This window comes from Thamnophis sirtalis, unplaced genomic scaffold (assembly GCF_051295495.1).
Source record: "Thamnophis sirtalis isolate CommonGarterSnake01/CBP01778 unplaced genomic scaffold, rThaSir2_p1.2 scaffold_5, whole genome shotgun sequence".
In the NCBI taxonomy this organism is placed as follows: Eukaryota; Metazoa; Chordata; class Lepidosauria; order Squamata; family Natricidae; genus Thamnophis; species Thamnophis sirtalis.
In genome coordinates this window covers 105,494,181-105,521,605 of record NW_028261385.1, presented here as the reverse complement: position 1 = coordinate 105,521,605, position 27,425 = coordinate 105,494,181, and the positions used below count along the sequence as shown (strand labels likewise).

Here is a 27,425-nt window from a genome sequence, read left to right as displayed (position 1 = left end):
GCTTGCAGTTCCTTTGCTTTGTGCCTATTTTGATTGTGTGAAGACAAGAGATTTAAAAAAATCAACAAGAAAAAGAAAGGAAAATGAAGAGGAAAGGAAAAAAGAAAGTCATAGGTGCATAGTGCTGAAGCATGCCATAGTAAATTCATCAGATTCGGGAGTGGGTAGTTTATGTATATCATTGATTGCATTTGAGGACTAGCGATGCATCTTCTTTTTTCTTATGTTGTATTGTTACTATGAGCAGGATAGATAAAGCACAAGCAAATCTTCAGCTTGCACCAAATAAAACTACACAGAGTGAATTAAAGGAACAATGGTTCCATTAAGTACTTGCAGAACAAAAACTGTGTAAGATGCAAACTGGGAATGGAGAAAACAAGTTGTGATTGCAACCTAGAATGGAGAAATAGTGCAAAATTGTTCCATCTTATTTGATATTTTGAACTGTATTAATTTCATTTCATTTAATGGATTTATAGGCTGCCCAATCCCGGACGGTTTACAGAACAAAAGAAAGTAATTAGTAGAAAAATAAAATAAAACAATTTAAAAAGCATCACCATGCACCTAATCTGATTGGGGCTGGACCTCAGTAATGAGATCAACAGCCCCAGGCCTGCCGGAATAGCCAGGTTTTAACGGCTTTTCGGAAGGCCATGAGAGTGGGTAAGGTCCGGATCTCTGGGGATAGTTCATTCCATAGGGTCGGAGCGGCCTTAAGTTAAAGCTCCCCCCCCCCCGCCAATCTTCTTGATGCCAGGAAGATAAGAATGCAACCATTTTATAACGCAAACTGTGGGGGCTTTTTGTGTAGAAAGAACAAACGTCTTCACCATTTTTAAAAGGGAACTTGTGAGTCAGAAACTCTTGCAGCTGGTTCAGGGAGAAAGAGAGAGTGGGTGGAGGAGAAGCCAGGCAGACCCTGACTCATCAAAAGCAGCTTCTCGGAGCTTGGGGGTTCCAAAGGAAATGAAATCACTTCTAGAAGGAGAAGGGGAGGGGGAGCGAGGATCCAGGAGGCAAACTCAAGATGAATTTTTCAATAAAGTTGAGAAGAAGGGAGCAGCACAAATTGAAGAAAACCATACACTGGGGAAAGGGGGAGGGTAAGGGGAGGTGGGCGCCCCAACGAGAGAAAAGTCGGACTGGGACTAAAGAAAGCGAAACAAAAGGGGCAGCACCGACAACCTATAAACGACTTTGTCCTTTTCATTCGGATTGCGGCCCTTTCTTCAAAATAAAAAAGTTTTAAACCCCCCCCCCCGCGGCGGGTAAATGTTAATAGGATCTGGCGCTGCGCTGACATTCAATGAAAGCCAAGAGGTCTTGCTTCTGCGCCAGTACGCCCAGGCGACGCCGACTTCCTAGGACTCCCGAGGGTCGCCCTGCGCAGGACTGCCTCTGCTTCGGAGGAAGGGAGCCCAGAGTAGATAGGATTGACCCTAGAGTAAAACGAGTGGCGAGCCGGACTCCTGGAAGGGCGGAAGCTTCGGTCCCGCTCAGCGCGCATCCCCCGCCCCCATTCCGTCGCCGGCCTCCCCGATTGCCACATTCCCCGAAGAGTGAGCTCAGCTGTTAGCTCAGCGCAGCCTCTCTCCTTTTATGGTCAAACGCTTGGGCAGGGGGAGGCTCTTTTCGGCAGCCTTGGGGCTCCGGCGGCTCGGCTTTCCTCCGCCCCGTCCCCGCTTTGCACAACTCCCCTCTTGGCAAGCCAGGCTGCTCAGAAAGTTGCGCTCGGGCCAGCCAGGCAGAGACGCCTGCCCACGGGTAAGCACCGCCAGAGGCTGCCATCTGCAGCGCCTCGCCTTCCGGAGAGACGCAAGAGCGCCTGCTAATCCCGCGGAGCCCCGGAGCGGTTTTCGGTCCCTGAAGGTAAGTTCGCCCCTTTCCCTGCGGAGGAGAGCTGAGTCTCGCTGCCGCGGGCTCCCTCCTCCACCGCCCTGCCTCGCAGCGCTTCCGAATGCCTCCTTGCTGCCTTGGGCTGGAGGACGCGAGCGGCTCCCGGTCTTTCTCGGGCCCCTGATTGGTCACTCGGGGCTGAAATCCTCCACTTTGCCCTGGATGGCGGCTGGGCGTGCGCGCGTGCGCGCCTCCCCGTCGCGTGCAACAAGCTAGGCGAAGATTAGGCGAGAGATGCGTTATGCAGCCGGGGGGACCTGCGAGCATTTTTCCTGGAGGGTTCCCGGGGGGGGGGGCGGTGAGCGCCTCAGCTCTGAAAGGAAGACTTGGCGTGGTTGGGGCCGAAAGAGAAGGGCAGGATTCTAAGGAAAGACACCTCTCTCGGGAAATGTTGACAAATTGTGGGGCGCCCTCTTCGGACTTCCCTGCCACCCCTCCCCTGCTATGGGACAGTATCTCCCGCAGCCGACTCCCCTTCTTTGTCTTGGAAAGTTCCGCCAGTCGGTGAAAGCTGAGCCGCGCGCTGGGAATTGTTGCCTGCTTTAAGCTCAACCAAGCCGGAGGGGGGTAGTGCAACCCCGCGCCCCCGAGCGCTTTTCCAGATGTGTTTAGATAGCGGAAAGAATCCGCAAGTTCTTGTCGGGACGGCAACTCTTGCGTGACTTGTGAGTCCTTCCTAGAAAGACGGTTAGTGTTGCTGCTTGTTGAAGCTTCCCCGGATTATTTCTTTTCTCTTTTTTGGGGGGGGGGTCGAGTTTTACAGCCGTCCCAATGTAAAAAAAATAAAAATAAAAAAATAAATTGGGTTAAGCGACTTTTATCTACATACATGGTAAACACTGACATCCTCTGCAATCTTAATATAACTTTTTGGGTTTTTTGCCCAGAACATTTCTGCAGTGTCTCTCATACTAACCAAAAAGGCACATGATTAGCAATGAGAAGGAGTGGAGAAGAAAAAGGGAGCAGATGAAGAATTCAGGCAACATGTTCACAATGCTATTATTTATTACTACCCTCCTTCCTCTGAGGACCATATGTCACTCTCCGGCTGCTCACATAATTACAACTTTTATATATCAGTATTGAGAATTTAGAAGTACAACTAGTATAATCCCACCTCCAGGTTGTCATTAATCCTAACTAGAGCTACTGATCCTAGATCTTCTGGCCTTTGCTATTCCCAAATTGATTGGGGCAACAAAGTTGAATTGTTCTATCTCTTCAGGCATACTTCCTCGAACTGCCAAGCCCACAATCTACATATGGCAGAATGACTTAGAGTATTGGTAAACATCCTGCTTCACTGTCTGTGTCTACGAGAACCAGAGGTTTGTCATGCATCCAACCAGAGACATAATCCATGACACATATGCTGTATTGTGGTTGATAGATCACAGGTTACAAAGCCTTGTCTAGGAAACCGACACCAACCTGAATATGTCTGAGCCCTGAAGGCATCCTAAATTCTAATAATGGGGTTGGCTTGCATTTCCAAAACTCAAAACATATTAATTGGGAAGCTGTAATGTACTGTAAATAGGGCTGCCACCACAAAGGAACTGAAACTAGGAAGTTTTGAAAAAAAAAATTTCAGTTTTAAAAACAAAGCCTTCACCCCTTTTCCTTGGCCCTTAGTTAATGCATATTGAACATATCCCAGTCCAAAGAAAAGCCACAGTGTTATTGGTTTTCTAAATGCCATTCTTCCTCTCAGAGGAGCCCAAAGCAATGCACAAAATTTAAAATTATCCTTAATCAAACATCCCACCAATGTCAGGAGATTGTAACACTACAACAATCAAAATTAAGTGCCATTACACAATTAATCTATACTTGTAATAGCAAGCTATGTGGTAAGACTATGTAGTTCTGGAGTAGTTGTGCAATGAAGGACAACATGATCATACAAGCAACAGGCTATGACTCTTCAAGTGGAGTGGCGGTCCAAAGTAGAATGCTTTTATGTAGCAGACCCATTCGGAATCTTACTTTACAATTTGGAGGTTTTTTTAGAGATATTAGACTCATTCTTTATTTTGGGTGGAGATGCTTATTATGAGTATGTATTCAGTGGTTGACCACTAGATACTTGAAAGTGCACTGAAGCAGGATGGGTGGTCCAATCCTTCCTAGCATGGTGTCTGTTGGAGTTTTTCTGACTGTAACTCCACAGTCCCTTACTACCGGTCATGCTGATTGGGGCTAAAATGAAATCCAGCATGTCTGAATGAGGAAGACTGGTATTGCTGAAACATTAAGACCACTTTGCTTTGTCAATATAAATCAATATAAATTTTGGAACTGAGGCTGAGTGTTTCTAACACTTCTCATAAGCTGGGCATAAAGACGTTTAATATTTAAAGGAAAACTTCCCTATCTTGAGATGGTTTTTGCTGTTGTGTTTTTGCTACTATACCTCTAAAAATGAGAGAAATTATTTGAACTAAGGGTATAGATATATTTAATATTTTGTTAGTGACTATTTTAACAGTTGTATGCATTTAAAAATTACACAGACTGGCTGCAGGACTCTTGTCGGCCCTTCCCACTTTTTTTCCCTGCCTCAATCTTTCTTGCAATCTCACTTTTCTTTGCCAACAAATGAAACAAAAGGCATAGGATTAGCAATGAGCAATTAGCAATGAATATTTGGTGGGAGTGGTGAGAAAAGAAGGAAGAAAATATTGAAAGTTACTGAAAAGAAGAATTCATGTTATATACTTACAAAACCAATTAAGGAAAGGGAGATATGCCATTGTCATATCTTCACTAAGGACCACTGAACTTGTGTTTTCCCATAATTTTTATGTATCAGTATTTAGAATTTTATTTCTTGTTTAAAGAAGTAGCATTCTGAATTCCCAGCCTACCTAAGGGAACAATGTAATTGCAGATATGGGGTACCCCTTGAATAACTGGACCTTTATTTAGTGTGTTTGGGTTGCAATCATTTTATGCATAATAGTATTTTTCACATGCATAACATCCCATTCACCTTTTAATGGACATTCAGATGTAATGGAATCTCTTCCGCCATCAGACCACAAAATCAAGGGTAATATAATGCAGATGAAAATTAAATAGAGTGTAGCTTTTGTATATCATGTATGTTGGACCAACCCTTGTGGAAGGGGATTTTTGTCTGTCTTCTAAGCATTTTGATAGAATTATTTTGCTGTAATTCTCCATGGAAGGAATTCTTCAGGGAAGTGAAAACTCTTGAGGATTTGTCTTTCGTTTACTTTGAAAAAGGCAGAATTTGTGTGAAGGAAAACTTCATTTTCAATCTTTGGCGTGATAGAAAATATAGTTCTTTTGTAGAAATCCTAAGCAGTTTAAAATGAGTGGTGCGTGCAATTTGCACTGATTTGAAGGCAGTTAACTTCCTCTCACTCTTTTAAACCCAAAGCTTTAATCTGGTTGACCAAAAGCCATTAAGGTAGCCATTGAACATTTTGTGGCCACCCTCCCAAATAGCTGTTCTAGAGCCTAGAGATACAATAACTGGTTGAGACTTGCTCACATGAGAAATATTCTCTCTTGCCTGTTACTTGCCCATGTGAACATTATAACTCACTCTTATGCTGGCTCTTGCTTGCTTTCTTAAGTATAATTGAACTCCTTTTATCAGTTGACCTTGGAAATGGAGTGTCTCTTCAGAGACCAGTTTGCAAAATGTAGTGTTTGATTCAGTGCTCTGGTGAAGGCAAGAAAGGGGATAAGATAGGCAGGGCAGCTGCAATGGGAAAGCGGCTTCTTGTGGGGGAAAGCGAAGGAGTTGGAACAGCTGCTCATACTATGCAAGTGTCTTTCTGGGACAGCTGACTCCCACATAGTCTTTGTGTCAATGTTGAGCCTTTCCATTTTTATGTAATCCAGTTTGCCATCTCTTGGAAAACTGGTCAAATGAAGTCTGAAAGGTTGGTAAAGCAAAACCTTATGTTTAATGTGTAACTCAGGGAAAAAATAATGTGGACTTCAATAATGAGCTCTATGGCATGAAGTAGGATGAAGAGAGAAATGTTTACAGGTAAACATGGGTTGGAATATACCGGTATCAGCATCATTAATATTTTCCCCCATTCTGTTTATCTGGAGCAGAGTGTTAAAGATATTGTCTGGCATCTTAAAATGATCTGATATTGATGTGTTTCTTGAGGGTGCAGTTCTAAGTGTGGGGTAGACTTCATTTTCATCCTTTTGACTTGCTGGGAGTAATTGTACCAGTAAAATGAGGAATTTGCAATTCTTACTGAATAAAAATGGTCTCAAATTAGTGTGAATAACTCAAATGTGTTAATAAAGCCCCTGGAAGTAAGATATGGTTTTGACTATTTTTTGCTATTCTATTAGATATTTTTTTTGGAGAATATTTTATTTCCATTTTCATAACACACACTCACATGTATACTATACATAGCCAACACCATACAGCATTAAACAATAATTACATCAGTTCCTCTTGTCAACAATGCCCCAGAAAATAGAAACCCAATATATCTCTTCCGCTCTCCATACACCTCTTTCTTCCACCACCCTCCAACTTTCTATCTTCCCTCCATCATCCCCCTCTACTCTACTTCCCCTCCCCCTCTACCACTCCTCTCTCCACATCCACTCCCTCCCATCCTTCTCACCTCCCCCCCCCCCCGCTCTCTCCCATCCCTCTCTGCCCATCTTTCTTCTTTCCCACTCCTCCTGTCCTTGGTGTATTTCCGCTACATGTCAATATACTTGGCCTATCCTATTTTTAAAGGAAAAAAAAACAACAGTATACATGTGAAGTCAAATTACATTGAAATCTAACCTGATATATATATCCCTCCCCCCGACCCCCCACAACCTACCCCCCCCCGACTTCCCAGAACCCGTACACGGTATAGATTTTTAACAGATAAGCACGGCAACCATATACCAAATCATATCCCTCAATATTCAGTATCCTATCATTGGTTAAATCGATCCAATCACTAATTACGGATAATACCACTGCATCATAATATAGTTTTAGATTGGGTAGTTTCAAACCTCCCCTCTCACGTACATCTTGCATTATTTTCAGCTTTACTCTCGGCTTCTTTCCTGCCCATACAAATTTATTGATACCCTTCTGCCATTCTAAAAGATTCGCATCTTTTTTGAGTATAGGTAACATTTGGAAAAGAAATAAGGTTTTGACTATTTTTGTGTATAGTTATTTAACAAATTTATATAACTCTCAGTGGAATTCTGGGTGGTGAACAAATGGTACATTATTTGTGGTAAAACATAATACATGATCACTTCAATCAAAAAAGTGAAGTCGGGGCCACAGTAAGAACACCTGACCAAAATGTATTCCCTTCCACACATGCTGGGCTCCATTGACATCTGGAAAGCAAAATCTTCACAGCCCATCCAAACCCAGGGGAAAAGTTGATCCATAAGGCAGGTACCATGGCTGAAAGAGCATACCTCGCGCTACCAGGTGACATTGCTTCACTGAGCATGTCCCCTCTACTGGATGTAATGGGATGAGCAAAAATTATTGCAGTTAGGCAGTCCTGCAAATAACTTGGCCTCTTCCTTTTATCACTTTGAGTTGCATCCCAAAGCCTACCGGCAGTCAGTACAGCTCACTACTGCACATGGCAGGGTGGATTTGATTTAAATCAAGTTGATTTAAATCACAATTTATATAACAATTTAAATCACTAGTAAAAAGGTTTGATTTAAATCAACTCGATTTAAATCATAATTTTTAAAGAGCAACTGTCATCTCGGTCTCGCAGCAGCTCCTCCTCTGATCCGCTGTTGACTCACCGACAGTCCCTATATTGCAGAATATACAGCTTCATGCTACATAACTAAGCTCCATTTCATGTTGAATAAACTGAATTATTAATGTATCTTAAATAGAAAACTATATTTAGATAGATTTTTACTCCAAAAGCATTTTATTAAAATAAATTTAATAAAAAAAATCCGATTTAAATTTTAAAAATGATTAAAAAAAATAATCATTGGTTTTTTACCCACCCTGGCCATGGTGAATTCACTACACATGTTGTAGCATTCTGGACTAGCAAAAACGTCTGAATGCTTTTTAAGAGCAGCCCCATGTAGAGTGCATGGCAGTAGTCCATTGGAGAGGTGATTAGGTATAAGGGTTCAAGGGTTCCTGAGCAGCGCCTCCAATCTAGGAATGAATAGAGTTGGCACACAAGGTTTCAAGGGCTTTCCCGGCCATAACTGCCCCTTCTCTTTGAGCAGGAACCCCAGGTTGTACAAGAGTGCTACCTATGCAGAGTTAATAATGAAACATTACTAAAGGAGATGGAAGGCCCACAATCCCATAGCCACTCTGTCTTGTCAGGGATCAGGTGAAGGCTATTCTCCATCCTCCAGATCTCCACAGCCTCCAGGCACCTTGATGACATCACCTGGACCCTGATATGTATACACACATACTGTATAACATACTGATGAATTTTTTATTTTTTTTTACAAAATTGTAGGCCTTTAAATAAACACCCTTCCCGGCACAGTTGCTGTGCTTTAAACTGCACAGGCAAGCATTTGATGTTTTAAAAGAGGATTTGTATTTGACTCATTTAAATTTGTCTGTTAAGACTGTGCTTTAACTGCCTGGGAACAGTTGCCTGACATATTGCAAAGCAACCTTAAAAAAAAAAAACTAAAAAAAAAAAATAGCCTGTGCCAGGGTTGCAGCTGATAATTGGCTGCTCATTGTGTGTGCCTTGGCTTCAGCAGCAGAAAAGCCCAACAGCAGGGTGTGCATGCTTTAGGGCAATCTCTGTGCTGCTCAGTCTGGGGAGGGAAGACTTGTGACTCCAGGAACGTGTCAGCACGGCTGGCTGGGACTAGGAGCTGCTTCCTGTGTGGGTGGGTGGGGGAGTGGCAACACCGATAGCTGAGAGGCAAGGATGCTGCCCGAGAATGCTTGTGACGGGAAGGACCAGGCAGGACGGACCAGCTGCAGGACGGAGGAGGAGGGGGCAACAGGGCTGATGGTGGATATCGGGGGCTCCAGGGGCTGCCTCGCAGATGCCGACGCCATGGAGACAGACAGGTTTCCTTTTGTTCTTCTCCTATCCGTTGCCAAATTGCCTTTGTGTTGACCAGCGATGCCTTGAGGTGGAGCGAAGCAGAGGGGACAGCAAGCAGAGAGAAGAGTGTGGATTCTGTTATATGCGTTCAAATGGGTAGAAATACAGAGTGTCGTCCTCTTTAAACCCTGTGCCGTAATGTACACAGAGCCCTATTCTCTCTTGCACGCAGCTGCATTGACTCCCAGGCATGCCTTGTAAGAGGGGAACCTACCCTTTGAGGCATGTGGTTTCTTCTGTGGCATTGATCCATTTTTCCCCATGTGACAGAGCTTAGGTTGTTCCCAAAATATATGCAGGGAGGAAATTCAGGCCTGGCTGTTCTCTCACCCTAAGCGGAGGCTGAGGCTTATCTACACTTTGGACCTTGCTTATTTGTTCCTTGCATCCTGCTCTCCTCTGTCCTTCATTTTTAACAGCCCCCCTCCCCTTTTCCTTTCCATCTTAAATATTCTCATTCATCCTTCGGGCACCAGACTCCATGCTGCTTCTGCCTTTTCATGACTGATAGGAGGGTTTTTCTTTCTTGTCCTCCTTATCTAGGTCCTGTGCCACCCTCACCAAGATGGCCTCATCCGGTGCCCCAGGAACCCGCATGACCTCTACTGTCAGCATCAACATCTCCACTCCAAGTTTCTACAGCCCCCAGAAAAAATTTGCACCCGTCGTTGCTCCCAAGCCCAAAGTGAATCCCTTCAAGGCTGCTGGACCGATTCCGGAAAATGCTTCTGAGCAGAGGCTGCCTCCGGCTGCTGGAGCATGTGCCCAGATAGGAAAAGTGGGGGAGATCCCCATAGCTGTGACTCTTTCCCCAGCAGAAGGTAAGTCACCCTAGTTGTCTTCTACTGGGAAAAGCAAAGGATGCTCAGTCAAAGGACAAGATGGAAAGGTGGTGGGGTATGGGGTGTTGTGGTGGGGGAGGAGGAAATGGCTCACAATCACACCAAAGTTGTAGCTTCCAGGTTAGAAGAAGGTGTGGATCTCTATTTTTCAAAAAAAGTGGAATAATTTCCATGAGGGTGTGGCTGCCAGAACTTTGCTGAGCGAAGAATGAGAAAGCAATCTCAAACAGGAGAATTGAGGGATGACGCTCTGTGATTTGCCTCTGAATCATCTGAAATATTATATCCCTCAATGAAACAGTGCGGGAGGAGCATCAGATAACTATCCTGCTGGGGTTGAAGGCAACTGTCTTCCATCAGAAACTTAACAAGTGGCCTTGGGCTAATTGTGGATTCTTAATTTGACTCTTCTTTGCTCGCAGTGGTAATAAATGAATGTAGTCAGGGGTGATGTAATGTTGAGGCAGCTATTTTACCACAAGTTCCAAAAAATAGTTTAAGATTCTGGTTCTGGAATGCTGCCAAGAGATGCTTGAGTTATAGGGGAGAGAGGGTGTATGTGAATGTCCTTCAATCTGCCTTCCTAATTCTAGATTTGCAACTATTTGGTACAAACTGTACATGTAGAGAGAGATTAATTATTGTATAGGTCAGCATTCTGTAGCATTCCCCAAATCATCAGGGCTCTCCCTATTTAGGGAAAAGGTTAAGCCTTAAAACAGATGTGTTAAGGCTCTGGGAGGTTAAATACAACTGCGTTTTGAATTCACTTCTCCCACCCTCCTCAAGAGCCTTTGGGTACGCTTTCTGCAGCCTTCAGATGCGAGTGCAGTAGTGGTGGGAATCTCATCAGAATTTTTAAATTTATATTTGAAACCAAGTTTATATTTGGAGAGCAAAAGTCCAGAGCCAGTTTTACTTAAATAAGACATTTTAATTTACTTGTACGTTTTTTTGTTTGCATAATCTTCCTTTGTTGTCATAGTTGTTTTAACCCCTTTTCCTAGGCCTACTTAATAAATTATAGGTAGTCCTCAACTACAACTGAGCCCAAAATTTCCATTGCTAAGGAAGACAGCTGTTAAGAAAGTTTTACAACCTTCCTAGCCGCAATTCTTAAGTGAATGACTGCACTTGTTAAGTTAGTAACCTGGTTATTAAATGAATCTGGCTTCTCCATTGACTTTGCTTATTAGAAGTTTGCAGAAGGTGATCACATGACCCCGGCACTCTGCAACTGTCATAAATAAACTGGTATGTGCCAGTGGTCAACTGTCTGAATTTTGATCACGTGACCACTGTAAAAAAAGTCACTTTTTCAGTGCCGTTGTAACTTTGAATTCACTAAACGAATGGTTGTAAGTCAAAGACTACCTGTATTGTTGACTAAGTCATTTTCTTTGTTTTCTTTCTTTCCTTCATCTCCACATTAAGAATGTTCTTGTCTAACGGAGGGCTTTCTAGTCTTTGTCTTTTTAAAAACGCCTTTAAGTAGGATACCGTCTTCATTATTTGGTTTCAGATACCCTTGGAATTCAAGTCGTTTATTTTTGCCCTTGTAAAGTTGGCAGAATCCCAACAGCATGTCCGTGACTCTATAGCTGAGCTTGGGTAGTATTAAAATTCTTTCTCCGACTATAAAAAAGAAGTATACATATACTTTCATCTCATTTGAGGAAACTTAAGAAAGCGTGTGCTGAATGAAACCCACGCTTCTTCCTCAGCCCTTCTGTGGCGAAGCACACTTGAGGCTCTGAACAGCGTGCGTGCGTGCGTGCGCACGCGCGCGCACACACACACACACACACACACACACACACCACATAACCTGGGAGATGTTTTAACAAATTATAATAGAAATGATTCTGGGATGACTTGTTACAATGTACAATTAAGTGTGATCAAAACTAGTTTATCTGAAATTTTAATTGATTTTTTTTCTAATCAATTGTTTAATGTTTACAAACATTAAAAGTGGCTTCTTGATTGGCTTCTGCATTATCCAAAATAACTGCCTGATTGCTATTTACTAGTATAATTGAATATGCTAGAATAATATTTGATCCTTGAGACGTCACAGCTCTGGTTCTTCAGTTAGTACACCTGCTCCATTTGAATCCTGGGGCTTGTATCCCATACCTAGCTTTTGTATAATTTTTACCTCTTCAGCCTAAGGCAGATGTAAGTATTGCGTGAATATGTTTGTATTTCATAGTCATAGTCTGGTATTGCTAATGGAATCTCTCTGGAAGCACATTGACATTTTAATTAAAACATACCCTTGGGATATCTGCATGTGAAAAAAGTCAATAGGACAACATACTAGCATTATTAGTAATTAATGACTTGGTTATCTTTCTAATCAGTGAATAGTTGCAATCCAAGGGACGGCTCCTCCTCAGTCCCAGTTTTCTTTAATGGGAGTTAGGAAGGGCGGAGAGAAATACTGTCAAGTTGGAGAAAGAACAATAGTGCTTTAGGGATACAGAACTTGAGCATCTAGGAAGGCTAGAGAGGCAAAGGAAACTAGATATAGAAGTGGTTAATGTTTCCATAATAGGGATGGCCTAGCATTTGCACACAATGATAAGCCAAATAAAGAATCAACCCTGGCTTATGAATCCACCACTACTAAGAAAGCGTTTATTCATGATTAAGACATTATTATGGTTTATAATTGCATGAACAAGAAAACTAGACTTGATTGTTTCCTCTAGGTTTAACCAAGTTAGTAGAAAATTCACTTTGATTCTCTTTTCCTAGTCTAGAAATGTTCAAAAATTCATTAGCTTGATGTAGCAGAAGCTATTCTGTTCATTCATAACTAGAAATATTTGGCCCCTAAAAACATCTGGTTTTGATCCCTGCTTGGGGGGGGGGGGAGTAAGTAAAATAACAACATAATTGTATGAATGCCAGAAAGAATACCACTCCTAGTGTAGAAGAGTGGCATCTTGTCACATTTCAGCAATAGTTTGGATAATTTATAGGTTAAATGATAAAATTGTTCCTTAAATGCAATGGGAACTTTACGCTTTACAATATTTGAGGGGCTCCTACAGTACATTGACAAGGGGGTCAAACTGTTTTCCAAAACACCAAAAGGCAAGATGAGAAACAATGGATAGAAACTAACCAAGGAGAGAAGCAACCTAGAACTAAGGAGAAATTTCATAAAGGTGAGAGCAACAACCAATGGAACAACATGCATTCAGAGGTTGTGGGTGCTACATCACTGGAGACTTTCAAAAAGAGATTGGACAATCATTTATCTAAATGGTATAGGGTCCCCTGCTGGAGCAATGGGTTGGACTAGAAGATCTCCAAGGTCCCTTCCAACGCCATTATTCTATGTTTTCTGTTCACTTGCAAGTTTCTTGCATTCAGACAAACAGAGTGGAGAAAAGTCTATTTTATGCTTTTATCCTATCTTTGATTAGGTCTGCAATTCTAAAATCACACGGTCTAAATAAATGCCATGATTTTAGTTCCTGGTCAACCGGCATAGAATTGGGCCTTGCAACAGGCTTGGTTGTTTGATTGATTTTCATTTAGCCCATCAGCACTATATTCAAATAGTAGATATGTAAATAAAAGGCTCAAAAGTATTGGAAAGATATCCACAGGCAATTTTGGTATTTAATTAATTTAAATTTGCAATAAACCATATTTTCCCTACTAGGTATCATTTTAGAAAAAAAATCAACAACAAGCACCACAAATTAATGAAATAAATTCCCACATCTGCTAGAATAATTTTTGCCCACTACTGGAAAAAAAAGATACAATTCTAAGAATATCTGATTGGGAATGTAAATGTGGAGAATATGCAGCAGTGGCAAAACTAACAGTATATTTTCACAACAGAACCTTAAACAAATTTAAGCAAGAATGGTTCCCATACATAATACCATACATCACGTAGCATGGCAAATACAAACATTTACACTTTGGCTTCTATGGGAGACCAAATGTTTTATAAAAGCTATAAATTAGCAGGAGCATAAAAAAGGGGGAAAATCAGAAAACAAATGATCCTTTTCTCTTTTTCCTTTTTTCCCCTCCCTCCTTCCTCTTTATCTTATTTTTAATCTATTGACATTTTAATTGTTGTCAAATTTGCTTTGTTTATCTTCATTATATGGGTATGTCCCCTTGGTTTAGATTTTGGCCCTGCAGATTGTTGAATTGATTTCAAGCAGTATAGCTCCTACATCACTTAGCATTCAGAGTAGGCAAATTCATCTTCCTTTGTTCTTGAACCTTTCATCCCAAGAGAACAGATTGGGGTTAAATCTGCCAATTCAACATCTGTACTTCATTGCAAGAGTTCCTAGAATTCAGAATTTTTCTTGGCCAGTTGTTTTATTTGAATCGTGGTATTATGGCTTTTCAGAGGACAGGCTTCTCAGGATTTTGGTATCTGAGAATTTATAGAATAACAACTACTAAACATGACTTTTTCAGTCTCTTATAATACTTTGATTAGAAACTGGGAAAAAAAGTATTGCATTCCCTGATATTTGAAGTAGTTTCAGCTTTCCCCTGAGCTTGATAATATCTTTTCTGTAATTTTGATTTTGGAGTGAGGGAAGGTTTATGAAGATAATCAGTATGGGCTGTGAGCCTGTGAAAGACCATCAATTAAACCTTGGTTGTCTCAACTGCTGAGTAAAAATTGGCCTTGGTCACACTTGTGAATTTGAATATCTGATTTATTGTTTGTGATATTTATAATCATCTCAATCCCAGCATATTCTGGGTGGGGTGCACAGATTAATGGAATACTGCCTGATTTCCAAATGTCTTGGAGTATTGTATTAATTTGTGAGCCCTACCCAGCATTTTCTATTGTTGGGGCAGATTATACCATATTTTTCAGACTATAAGATACACTGGTGTATAAGACACACCAATATTTTGAAGAGGTAAGTAAGAAAAAAAGTTTTTGTCCTCCCCGGCCCCCAGGAGCGTTCTGCAACCTGTAGCAGGGCTGAGGTAAGGCAAAAACACCCCTGTTTTTCACCAAAACGGGCATTTTCCCTCCCCTGCCCAGCCCTTCTGAAGCCTGCAGAGTGCTTTGGGGGAGTGGGGAAAGGCAAAAATACCCCAATTTTGGTGAAAAATGGCCTGTTTTTCACCCAAATGGGCACATTTTCCCTCCCCCAGCCTGCAGAGTGCTTCTGGGGGGTGGGCAACGGCAAAAATGCCCCAGTTTTTTGCGAAAAACAGCTCATTTTTCACAAAAATGGGATGCAGCGGTGGGGCTTCGGGAGGCCAAAAATGGCTGTATTCATTGTATAAGACACACCAACATTTCCACGCTCTTTTGGGGTGGGTGGGAAAGGTGTGTCTTATACTCTGAAAAATACAGTAAGTATAAAATGAAGTGGTAAAGAAATCGGAACTGAGCCAGTGGAGGGTTGCAGGCGGTACGACCCAGTTCGGGCGTACCGGAGCCCGTCCGGAGCACCAGATACGCTTCCGGTATGGTGCTCTGGAGGGCTCAACTGTCTGCCCGAGCTCCTTACCTGTCTTTTAAGGCTTATGCGCACGGGCATGGAGCAGCTGGAGCATTGTGGAGGCTCGCGGAAGCACTAAGATGCATGCGTGCGCTCTGTGTGTGTGCATGTGGATGCCACCGGGCCCGTTTTGACCGTACCGCTTGCAACGGGATCCGGAACCCACCATTGAACTGAGCCCTGAAGTCACTTGCCCATCAGTAGTGACCAAAGCATGCATAACCAAAGCAAGAACTTTGTCACTATGTATAGATCCAACATAGTTGAAAGCTTCTGTTCGCTTTGATATGGGGAAAAGTTTGGGCTTTATATGTTAGCAAAAACTTAACTTAGCTTGAAAAATAAAGAATATATTGCCTTGTTTTTCCCCCAAAAGAAGAAATGTTGTTTGGGCATAGAAGTCTTTGTTAGCTCAGTTCTGCAGCCTCATTTCCTCCAAAGAGTGAGATAGGCAGCTGGTAATGAACATCTGGAACTTGGGCTCTTTTCCTCTGGAGTCATCATTAGTCCTTGTCCTCCTCTTATGACTTGGTTGTTTCTTCTCTCAGGAGAGACAATGCACAAATTGTCTTTGGCCTGCTCTTCCTTGGCTTTACTTCAGGAAGATAATAGTATTGTTGCATAATAAATATGAAAAATGTCTTCACTGTTGAAGGAAGCAAGAGTGAGGGAATTTTGATACATGCATATATGTATGTATCCCACTTTTACTATTTTATAAATCAGTGGTCCCCAACCCCCGGTCCGCGGACCGGTGCCGGTCCGCGGACCGGTGCCGGGCCGCGGACCGGTGCCGGGCCGCGGAGTACCTGGCACCGGGCCGCGCAGCGGCCGGGGGCCATGATCCCTGCTGCCTCTTCACCCACACGCGCAGCCTGAGATCAACCCCGGGACTCGAACCCGAGAGCCGCCTCTCCGGTCCAAACCCCACTCCCACCCCGGCCGCCCGCCCGGCCGCCTTGGTAGCCCGTGGAGACGGAGCGCGTTCGGTTAGCCGCTACCTGGGGGCGCCGTCCCCATGACGTCACCGCGGAGTCCTCGCCTCCTTCCCTGGCGAGGCTTTCTCCCCGCCAGCCAATCAGAGGCCAGTCCCCGGGCAAACGGGGACAAGTTGCTGGCCGGTCGAAGCAGAAGCGGGAGATTGGAGGGGGGGAGAGAGAGCGAGAGCGAGCGCTGGGCGGGTGGCAGCGCGTTCCACAGCGGACTAGGCGCACCGCGGGCTGCCAACCCCCCCCCCCACACACACACGTACACACACTGCCTCTCTGGCAATTGGCTGCCCAGGAAGGGAGCGGGGAGCTTTCACAGATAGGAACGTGATGGGGTTTGTTTTCTTCCCCCACTCCTGAGCCCTTTTTTTTTTTTTTTTTGCTTGCCTTCTGGGGTCTCCGCCGTGGAGCAGCCGAGGTCAGATGGGGAGGCGGAGAGAGAGAGAGAGAGAGAGAGAGAGAGAGAGAGATGGGTGGGTGGCAGCTGTCTGTGAAACATCTTCCCCTCTCCACCTCCTGGGCAGCCAATTGCCAGAGAGGCACGGTGGGGGTGGTGGGGGTGGAAGGAAATAAAAAGAGAAGTTGCCCTTTCATTTTGCAATCTCTCTCTACAACCTTGTTTCATTCTCTTCCCTTTTGTTTCGTCCTCATTTCTCAATCTCAGCAACTTTAACACTTTTGGACTTCAACTCCCCAAATTGCCCAGCCAGCTAGAATAGATAGATAGATGGTGGATAGGTGATTGATAGATAGAGAGGGATGGATGGATGGATGGATGGATAAATAGATAAATAGATAGATAGATGATAGATAGATAGAGGATATATACACATACACGCATACACACATACATACACAGAGAGAGACAGAGACAGAGACAGACATGGATGGATAGATATCACAGAAGTGAGTACACCCCCTCACATTTTATCAATATTTAAGTATATCTTGCAGCAGTTTAGACATTAATGGCTGGGGGCCATGATCGCTGCAGAACAACGCCCCCCCACCCCTGCGCGCGCTCAGCGGGCCACGGTAAAATTATCAAAGGCTGACTGGTCCGCGGCGATAAAAAGGTTGGGGACCACTGTTATAAATGACTCAAGGTGGCGAACATAGCCAATACTCCTTCCTCCTTTTATTTTCCCCACAACAAAAGCCCTGTGAGATGAGTTGGGTTGAGAGAATGTGACTGGCCCAAGGTCACCCAATAAGGTGGGACTAGAACTCATAGTCTCCCAGTTTCTGGCTTGGTTCTATAGAGCTCTTCAACTTCTTTGTTTGCATAGATGAATAGGAATTTGTCTACCTTCTAATTTTTGCTATCATTAAACTTTAGTCCTATTTTTAAAAGCCATTGTTTAAGTAACCAATCAGGTCTTTTGATAGGAAATATTATGTAAGAGGATGGGAAGGGAAAAAATAGCTAAAATAGCATTTAGATTTATTTATCGCTTCCCAGTGCTTTGCAGCCCCTCTCTAAGCGGTTTATAGAGTCAGCATGATTTGGGTCTTATTTTACTGACCTCGGAAGTATAGAAGGCCGAATCAACCTTGAGCCGGTGAGAATTGAACTGTGGGCAGTCAGCAGAAGTAGGCTGCAGTACTGCATTCTAACCACTGGAACACCACTATCTTAAAATAGTATATATTCCCTTTTTTTCTAATGAAGATTGACTGCCTATGATGGGAATCTTTGTATTTGTTCATTCGTATTTACCATTTTTCCACCATTTCTCAAGGGAGCTTGCTTTGGTTTGGGAGATATGTGTGGAAATTGAACCCATCTCAACTGCTAGGTAAAAGAAGTGCAGCATTTCAGATCTAACTGTAGGCCAGTACTTAGAGGATGGCAGAGTTCCATATTTCTGAGATAGCATTGGTTAGACAAAGTTGTCTATATTTTATAATTTTTAAACAGTAGCAGCAGTTCCTTTCTACTTTATATGTCCAACTAATAAAAACATGAAATTATGTATGTATGTATGTATGTATGTATGTATGTATGTATGTATGTATGTATGTATAAGAGTTTATGATATTCGGCTTATCTAGAAAATGGCAGGTTAGAAAGGCTAGTTTATGGTGTATGTTGCAATTTTCTTTGCAATAAGGTGTTAGAGCATTGTTTCTCAAACGTGGCCACTTGAAGATGAATGGACTTCAACTTCCAGAATTCCCGAACCCGAGCCAGCATTGCTGGCTCGGGAATTCTGGGAGTTGAAGTCCACCCATCTTCAAGCTGCCAAGGTTGAGAAACAATGTGTTAGAGGTTCTTTGTAGATCAATCTTTGTGATCCTTGTGAGTCCATGGGTGATAGTGTCAGTTTTTCTAGCTAAACATGTGAAAGAGAGGAAGCCAAACAGTCACTCAAGAATCTTTGTTGGAGGCATCTTAGTGGTAGCGATGGTTTTGTTTCTCTATCTTTTTTCTCTTTCTTGCCTTCAGTTATCCAATATGTCCAGTGACATTGATCTGAAAGAAAGGTAAAAAACCAGATGGGGCTTGATGCTAGAATAGAGAAAAGTGTATGATTTGATAGGAAGATATGTGCCCTTTTTTTTCAAATTTGGGACACAATAAGGGACAGAGCAAGAACCCTGGTCCTTCCCCAAATTGCTTCATTTCAGAAAATGTAAGAAATATTTTTTCTTCCTCCAAAAAAGTAAAATGCAGGTAGTCCTCCACTTACAACAGTTCATTTAGTGACTGTTCAATGTTACAACGGCACTGAAAAAAGTGACTTATGTCCATTTTTCATGCTTAACAAGCATTGCAGCCTCCCCATGATCACATGATCAAAATTCAGCCACTTGACAACTGACTCATATTTATGACAATTACAGTGTCCCAAGGTCATGTGATCCCCTTTGGTGACTTTCTGACAAGCCAAGTCAAGAGGGAAGCCAGATTCACTTAACAACCCTGTTACTAATTTAACCACTGCATTGATTCACTTAACAACTGTGGCAAGAAAGGTCATAAAATGGGGCAAAATTAACAACTGTCTCACTTAATTAACAACAGAAATTTTGGGCTCAATTGTGGTCACAAGTCAAGGACTATGTGTATAGAAACAAGAAACAAGAAGGATATAGTGCCACAGAAGCTTCTCTCATAAATAGTAACCATTCACTTCCATGTGAAGAAATAAACCATGCAAATTGAAACCATCATTGAGGGTGGAGTGACTTCTAGCACCAGGGATTTCCAAATTTAGAGAATTGAAAGTCCTGCAATGTACAGAATTCTGCCCAGTTTTGCTTCTTATTACAGTAAGATTGGACTTCTGGGAACTGGTGAAGGGTGCATATTGTTCTGTTACTCTCTGTTTTCTATTTATAGAAGAAGGTTCCTGTAACAGTAATTGCGTGTGTGTGTGTGTGTGTGTGTGTGTGTGTGTGTGTGTGTTTTCCAGGCTCTCTACAAGGGTGAAGGTGATCTTCTGAGCAGATCATTTTGTCTCTTTTTTTCTGGTAGTTGTGGCTCTGATTTAGCACAATCCATTGTAAGAAAGTATGCTATTTGTGGCAAGTGTGATTTGTCTCTCAAGATGACAGTGGAATGTAGAAGATCTTGTCTTGCTGATATGGTATGTGGTGTCAATTTCTGGGGCTTCCTTTTTCTTTTTCTTTGTAAATTTTCTTGTTTCAGGCTGTACTGAACACAGAGATCCTTGTAAAGATGTAAGGCACTGTTAAAGGTCCCCCACTCCCCACATATACATTATTGCAAAAAACAACAACAACAACAACAACACTTCACCCCATTCTTTCCCCGTTTTGTTGCTAAGTGAAATAGTTGTTGAGTGAATTTTGCCCCATTTTACGACCTTTCTTACCACAGTTGTTGGGTGACTAACCACAGTGGTTAAGTTAGAAACACATTTGTTAATTGAATCTGGCTTCCGCATTGACTTTGCTTGTCAAAAGTTCCCAAAAGATGATTACTTGAACACTTCAACAGTCATAAATATGAACCAGTTGCCAAGCATTTGAATTTTGATCACATGATCAAGGAGATGTTGCAAGATTGTAAGTGTGAAAAATGGCCGTAAGTCACTTTTTGCAGTGAGGTTGTAACTTTGAACAGTCACTAAATGAACTGTTGTAAGTCAAGGACTACGTGTAATTTTGTTAAGATGCTTACAATAGTTGGCTTTCAAGCATATGGAAATATTGCATAGTTGTTTATACTAAGTAAAACTGTAACAGAACATAACAAAAGAAAACAAAAATATCTTGATATGAATTAACATTCTTGAAAAAATGTTTTGGAAGCATAAACCAGTTTTGGCAAGCATTCAACTTTTTAAATCCTGCAGTATTCTCTATTCGTGCTATTATCAAGATCTGATTTTTCAAAGGAATGTAAGTGTACAGTATATCTACGGTCTATGTGTGTAATATGCTATCAGATCTGGGCTGCAGAAATCTGGATGGCATCGATGGCAATAAAGTATTAAAAAAACAATCCCTTCTTTATTCCCATCTAGAGGTAATTTGGATTTTTGCATTTTGCAATTTCTTGATAGCTGTATGTTTGTTTGTTTGTTTTTTTTAAAAAAATCAGAGGTAAATTGCTTTCCCATTACATATATTTTGTAATTCTGAACTATTTTTATAACATTATATTGGTTCAATGTTTCCCAAGTAACATATTATGCTACACATGGAGATATGGTTCAATATCAGATCCACTTACAATTAATATTCTTTCTAAATCTGCTGGATCAAAACTTCCTGGATAACATGATCATTGAGGGCATCATTTCATAATTATGAGAGTTGAAGTCTGATAGAACTGCTTGACTCTCTCTGTTGTATCACTCTAATGTGTCTGCTTCTGCTGCTAAGGGGGAATGCAACCCTTTTGGGTAGTCATTGTGGTATATAATTAGGGATGAGCTATGCTAATCCTCCATGCTTCCTCTTCTCTGCAGAATTTCCTTTGCCACCACCGCCGCCTCCAGGAGAAGAGATAGTGGTGGTCCCAAACAACAATGCATTCCCTCCTCCACCTCCCCCATTTGAGGAACCACCTCCTCCATTTGAAGAACCATTTCCCCCTGCTCCAGAAGAGGTCTTTCCTTCCCCTCCTCCCCCTATGCTGGAGGAAGAACCCATGTTTCTGACTGGCTTGCCTGTTTCTCAGGTGAGTCCTCATATAAGATAATGGAAAGCAGGGAAAGACATATTGGGGAACTATTTTTCCATAGTTATCTTGTTCCTACTATGCTTTAGATGTTTGGGCTCCGGTGCGTGCTGGGATAGAATCTAATAAATGAGCAGAAAGTCCCAAGGATGTCTTAAATGGACATGTCTGTTAAAATGAAGTGAGAAAGGAAGGGGGTATGTTTGTAAGCAAAGCAAGTGCTCCCCCCAATATTCCTTATGCTCTGCAATAATTAAAATGGAATTTTAATTGCCGTTCTGCATGAGTTTTTAAATGTCTTTGGATACCTCTGTACTTTGTGCAGATACACATTGCATAGTTTATTTATAGTAGTGGTGCGGTGTTTTCCTCAACCATGCACATATTTCTGGGATTTATGGGGAAAAGGAAAACTTACATGCTGAATGATTGTCCCCTAAGCAATAGCAGTCACCTTTCAAGCATCTGAGATTTGATCTGGTTTTGGCCACATTCTGCAAGCACCTCTTGAAAACTGTTGTTTGTTTGAAATGGAGCTTTGACTGTGGAAGTAATGCGAATTAAGAATGAATTGCTCATTACTAGGACCCTGCTTGGAAATATTTCCCTTTTGTTCTAGTGTTGACTGACAGAGTGGTTTATGGGTTTAGTAACCTCCCTCAACATGTACCTACCTTTCTTTTCTATTGTGGCAGGAGAAGGACCGTGGAAAGGTGAGCAGCATTGATCTGGAGATTGATTCTTTGTCCTCAATGCTGGATGACATGGAAAAGAATGACCCTTTCAAAACCCGGGTAAGCTGCAGTACAGGATGGCCTTTCCAAAGCTAACTTAAATTGAGATAGTCAGCGAACAGAAGCCCAGACAGCATGACTAAACAGTTTTCCAAAAGCATTCTGCAAAAAAGAAAGAAAAGTATTTTAAGGAAAACATGAGCTTAGGATACTTTGTTGGATAGGCTAGCTTTCTGTGTGAAGATGATTTTTTTTATATATATAATAGAATGTTTATACAAGTGGCATCTTTAATCAGAAATGGCTATGCCATCACTTGACTAACTGTGCAAAAATTAGGTGCAAGACCTTGGGTTTGGGGGAAAGAAAGCAGTGGTTCAGGTTTTCTATACTTGACTTTGAGATGAAAAATCTATGTAAGAAAAAAAGACATTCAAACGAAATCTCAGTCTGGGGTAGCTATACTTATGTTTGTCAAAAAAAGACTTGGGTGAGAATGTATGGGCAAATGGGTGGTAGTCACCCATTCCTTTGTTCTTCCTCTGGATGCTGAAGCTAAGATAGATTAACATAGTCTGAGTGGGATGGAAGTGGCGATTGTTATATTGACTTTTTCTTCTGATTACCTTTCAGCTATCTTCAGGGCCTATATTTCCAGCAAATGTAGGTTTTGCTTCTAGAAGCTCTGTAGAAACTGTAGCTCCAACTAAAGACAGTCCAGTTCCTATTACCCAGGCTGCATCCGGTCCCAGTGGAAACTCTATGGCCAAACAGCCAGAGGAAACGGCTCCTGTTCCTCCACCATGGGTAGTAGCCATGAAGCAACGTAAAGACTTGTCATCATCGGTGTCACCTGCTCCTCCGCCCGCTCCATCAGTTCCTAAATTCACTGCATCTCTTCCTGCTACGGGTCCAAGATTTGTACCTAAACCAGCTCCTGTGCCTCCCCCAACTTTGCCGAAACAGCCTGCTTCATTTCCTGCACAGTCTCACTTCCCAGCCCCTTTGGGCACAGGCTCAGCTCCGAAGCCTCCGTCTCAGCCTCCCACTTTCGCTTATGCACAACAGCGAGAAAAACCGCAAGTCCAGGAGAAGCCATATCCTACTGGGCAGCCATCTGCCCCACGAGAAATGGTGAGGATGCAAATCTGTACATGAATAAAGAATTAAAGAGTGGCATACAAACAAAACAGGATAGCCTGTTAATTAATGTCCCTGTGTCAAAGGCAGGTGATTTTGCTTACTCCAAATCCGTAGGGAATAGGGGGCTGATATCACCTGAATAGCATTTTTGAGGGTTGTTGATTAAGCAAAGTAGGTGTGTTCAGTTTATTGGAGGTGTAACACATTTATTTTGCTTTATATCTTAGGGGGGGGGAGAGCCCCCAAATCTTGATAGTTTTCTGTCAAATATTTTTAGTATAATATAGGGTAGGTAGGTTCTGAAAAAAAGTGAGGTGCGATTGGCAACTCTTGAACTGTGGACTGTCCATCTCTGCTTCATACATAGACCTCAAATCAGACCTGCTTAAGTACTTTAGTCTTTAAAACTGGAAAAAGAGCCTTAATAGGATTTCAGAATTTGGCATCAGTGCACTTTTACAGAACCAAACCCTAATGGGTTCTTTATTCTTGTCTCAGTGGCAGGTACATTCCTATGCATGGTATTTTTTGTTGTTAGTTATGGAGTCATGTCTGACTCATTGCAACCCCATGGACAACGTTCCTCAGCCTTCCTGTCCTCTACCATCCTCCAGAGCCCATTTAAGCTCACATCTACTGCTTCAGTGACTCCATCCAGCTACCTCATTCTCTGTCATCCCCTCCTTCTTTTGCTCTCAATCTTCCCCAGCATTAGGCTCTTCTCCAGTGAGTTCTTTCTTCTCATTAGGTGGCCAAAGTACTTGAGTTTCATCTTCAGGATCTGGCCTTCTAAAGAGCAGTCAGGGTTGATCTCCTCTAGGACTGACTGGCTTGATCGCCTTGCAGTCCAAGGGAGTAATGGTATACCTTATATATAGTAATTAATAATAGTACAGAAAAAACATTGGCAAGAATCTTTTTTTAAAAAATCCATAGAATAATTGCATTTTTTACATGCATGTACATTTATTTCTTAGTTTTATATGTTTATAATATAGCTTTTCTTTAAAGTACATATATTCTAGTTTTTGTGGTGAAGGAATGAAAGAGAATATAGATTGAATAGAAAGGGTAAATGGTACAGGAATTTCTTCATTAATCAATAATGTTAAAGAAAGTGCAAATTGATCTTGAATATATGTTCCAGAATGTAGGGTGCTTAAAAGTTGGAGATTGCACTTATCTCAGTTAATCTTCTTTATTTTTCCAGCGCAACCCCATATTTCTTCCAAACGCTGGATCAGATCCACCTAGGAGCAGCTCTGCTCTGACAATGAAGGAGGTAGAGGAGCTGGAGATGTTAACCCAGAAGCTCATGAAGGACATGGATCATCCACCCCATGCTGAAGCCTCCACTTCTGGTCTGTGGGGGCGTGTGAATTTTAGGGGGGGTTAGGAGAGAGAGGGACTAGAATCTATTTGCTCCTTTTAGCAGTTTAATATAGAGGTGGGAAATTTTCTTAACTTTTTGATCCCCAGGAAACCTTTCAAAAAAGGCTTACTTTTGCAATCATGCAAGAGCAGATAAAGTCTAGAGGGATTAATATTGTACTTACGTAAATATCTTCTCAGACTTTTTTCCTCTTTTCTTCCCATTGAAGAATTGTGTGGTTTGTGCAGTAAGGCACTATCTCGGACTCAGCCTGCAGTTCGGGCCTTGGACCAGCTCTTCCATGTTGAATGTTTCACCTGCTTCAAATGTGAGAGACAGTTGCAGGGGCAACAGTTCTACAATGTGGATGAAAAGCCTTTCTGTGAAGAATGCTATGCGGTGAGCAAAATAGTGGGGAAGGATAAGGCAGCCAATCATGGAGACTTGGGAGAGGGGAGAAGCAGTGTGATGCCTTTTGTCTTAGCAGTGCACAGCCTGTTTCCATGGGCTCATTTTGAGGAATTGTACTGTCAGCTGATGAGAGCCACCTGTATGAATTGTGTGATGACCTTTTACGCTAGCTTGACAGGCCTTGGCCAGTTGTTTATTATTATGAGCGGAAGCAGATTCCAGATAAATAAAAATACAAAGTTTGCCTATGTTGGCTAGAAGTTGCAGCCAACTTAACTGAAGGACCTCAGATTATGAAAAGCAGTCTGTATGAATCATGGTTTGCAAAGTTCCAAAGCCAAGGTGTTGAAACGTTTGGGCCCAAAATGTATATTCAGTGTGAGTTAACTTGAGTACTAATCTGAGAAACACCCACATTTTTCCTTCTGTGCTCCCACATAGTTCTTAGTTTTAGATATCACAGGGTGGGTCACATGAGAAGCTCAACCACAGAGAATGGCCAAATCTGTGGAAATGTTTAATCTGAATTGTATCTTGTATGTAGTCAAGTACATACAAAGATGTGTGCATGCTCAAATTAACTGTGAATAACCAATCAATTTCACCTGATAGAAAATTACTTTCACAAGAGGAGGCCGTAGGAGAAAATTTCAAGAGTTTAAGCATTATTTCTGGAGTTTTCAAATCAGATGAATGAGGAAGCCAGTGCATTGTCCTGGCATATGGAAGATTAAAGTCATTAAAATAATCTCAATCTAAGGTTGAGTTGATTTTCTTCACAGTTCCTCTTCTTGACTGTTAATCTGGTTGAATTAAGTTGGCTAATGTTGATGGCTTTGTCCTACCAGAGAAAGAAGTAATGCTCTCAACTGGAGCAGATATGCTTCCTTTCTGATCTGCTTTTTGTTCTTCAGGGCACCCTAGAGAAATGCTGTGTGTGCAACCAAACAATCACAGACAGGATGTTGCGGGCCACTGGTAATTCCTACCATCCTCAATGTTTCACATGTGTGGTGTGCCACAAACCCTTGGAAGGGGCATCCTTCATTGTGGATAAAGCCAACCAGCCACATTGTGTTGATGATTATCACAGGTATGTCCCCTGAGTTTCATGTTCTCCGCTCTGGCCATGGTGATCTTCTGTTGCCCTCAAGCTCGGATTTGACCAAGCTGAGTTTCTGAATCTCCTCTATTTTTTTCTTCTGCGCTTGCAGAAAATATGCTCCTCGCTGTTCAGTATGTGCTGAGCCCATCATGCCAGAACCTGGGAAGGATGAGACTGTTCGTGTGGTGGCCCTGGAGAAGAATTTCCACTTGAAATGTTACAAGTGTGAGGTGAGCACCTTCTACCTTTTTCGTCCCCTCTTCTCCTGGATGTCGGCATTTAGTCTACCTTGCTGATTTCTTTCTCTGTTAATCTTTCAGGATTGTGGGAAGCCCCTGTCCATTGAAGCAGATGACAATGGTTGCTTCCCTCTGGATGGCCATGTGTTGTGTAGGAAATGTCACACCACACGTGTCAAAGCTGCTGTCTGAGGATCTTGAATCAGGAGATGCTCTCAATGTATTCCTCCTGCCCAAAGTAGCAGACCTGATCTTTTGTATGCTTTTTCTTATGACTCCTCCTTAGGATCATGAACGCATTTTGCCTGTTTGGCGATATCCCTCCCTTTTCATGAAGGGCTCCTCCACTTCTTTTTTAAAAATATGTATCGCTTACAATACAAGGTCTTAAGTCCTCACTTTCTGGCTTGGAAACTTACCTTGCTATAAGCCTTTCGGTCTTACTGAGTAATAAAGTAGTCCTGGAACAAAAGGCTGGATTCTTCCAACCTGCTTTTTCTTTGTGGAGCTTTGCCCTGTCCTCTGTTCAAATGTGGAATGTAAATTACTATTTTATATCTTATTTTAGAGACAGAATATACATTTCACTGCTGGCTTGTTTTCTGTACTGGACTCGCTTGCCAAGATGCTTCCCTGTGTCAGCAGGAGAACTTTTTGTTCCTGAGTTAATGGACCAGTTTTCTCCATGTGTTTCCCCAATCAAGGTGGTTCCTCTTTTTGTGTGTGTGAACGTGTGATACTTTGGTCTAATCACTTCTGCACTGCACACTATTCAAAGGGCTACTTATTTGTTTACAATGGGCTTTTTGGAGTTTATTGTGAAGCTGGCATAGTGGTGTAATCAGGAGTTGTCCTTCCTCAGCCATTGTTTTGCATTAATAAAGTTGTGCAGTTTTTCC

The 27,425-nt window shown here is 42.2% G+C and overlaps 1 protein-coding gene across 2 annotated transcripts; it reads left to right on the top strand.

The window, feature by feature from the left end:
• The first annotated feature begins 1,568 nt into the window (after positions 1–1,568).
• ZYX (zyxin) lies at positions 1,569–27,425 on the top strand. 2 transcript variants are annotated; one of them, XM_014065996.2, is made up of 10 exons: positions 1,569–1,875; positions 9,558–9,835; positions 21,311–21,522; positions 22,218–22,316; positions 22,890–23,390; positions 24,610–24,760; positions 25,001–25,170; positions 26,097–26,275; positions 26,397–26,517; positions 26,608–27,425. In XM_014065996.2, the coding sequence occupies exons 2-10, from the start codon at positions 9,580–9,582 to the stop codon at positions 26,716–26,718; spliced, it is 1,800 nt and encodes a 599-aa protein (XP_013921471.2). In that variant the 5' UTR covers positions 1,569–1,875; positions 9,558–9,579; the 3' UTR covers positions 26,719–27,425. The 2 variants fall into 2 exon arrangements, with proteins under 2 accessions (XP_013921471.2, XP_013921470.2); XM_014065995.2 differs by lacking the exon at positions 1,569–1,875 and adding an exon at positions 8,817–8,977.

Coding starts and splice junctions, on each gene's coding strand:
- ZYX (XM_014065995.2), top strand. CDS start 8,832: ATGCTGCCCGAGAATGCTTGTGACGGGAAGGACCAGGCAGGACGGACC. Junction 9,836..21,310: donor GACTCTTTCCCCAGCAGAAG/GTAAGTCACCCT, acceptor TCTTCTCTGCAG/AATTTCCTTTGCCACCACCG. Junction 22,317..22,889: donor ATGACCCTTTCAAAACCCGG/GTAAGCTGCAGT, acceptor ATTACCTTTCAG/CTATCTTCAGGGCCTATATT.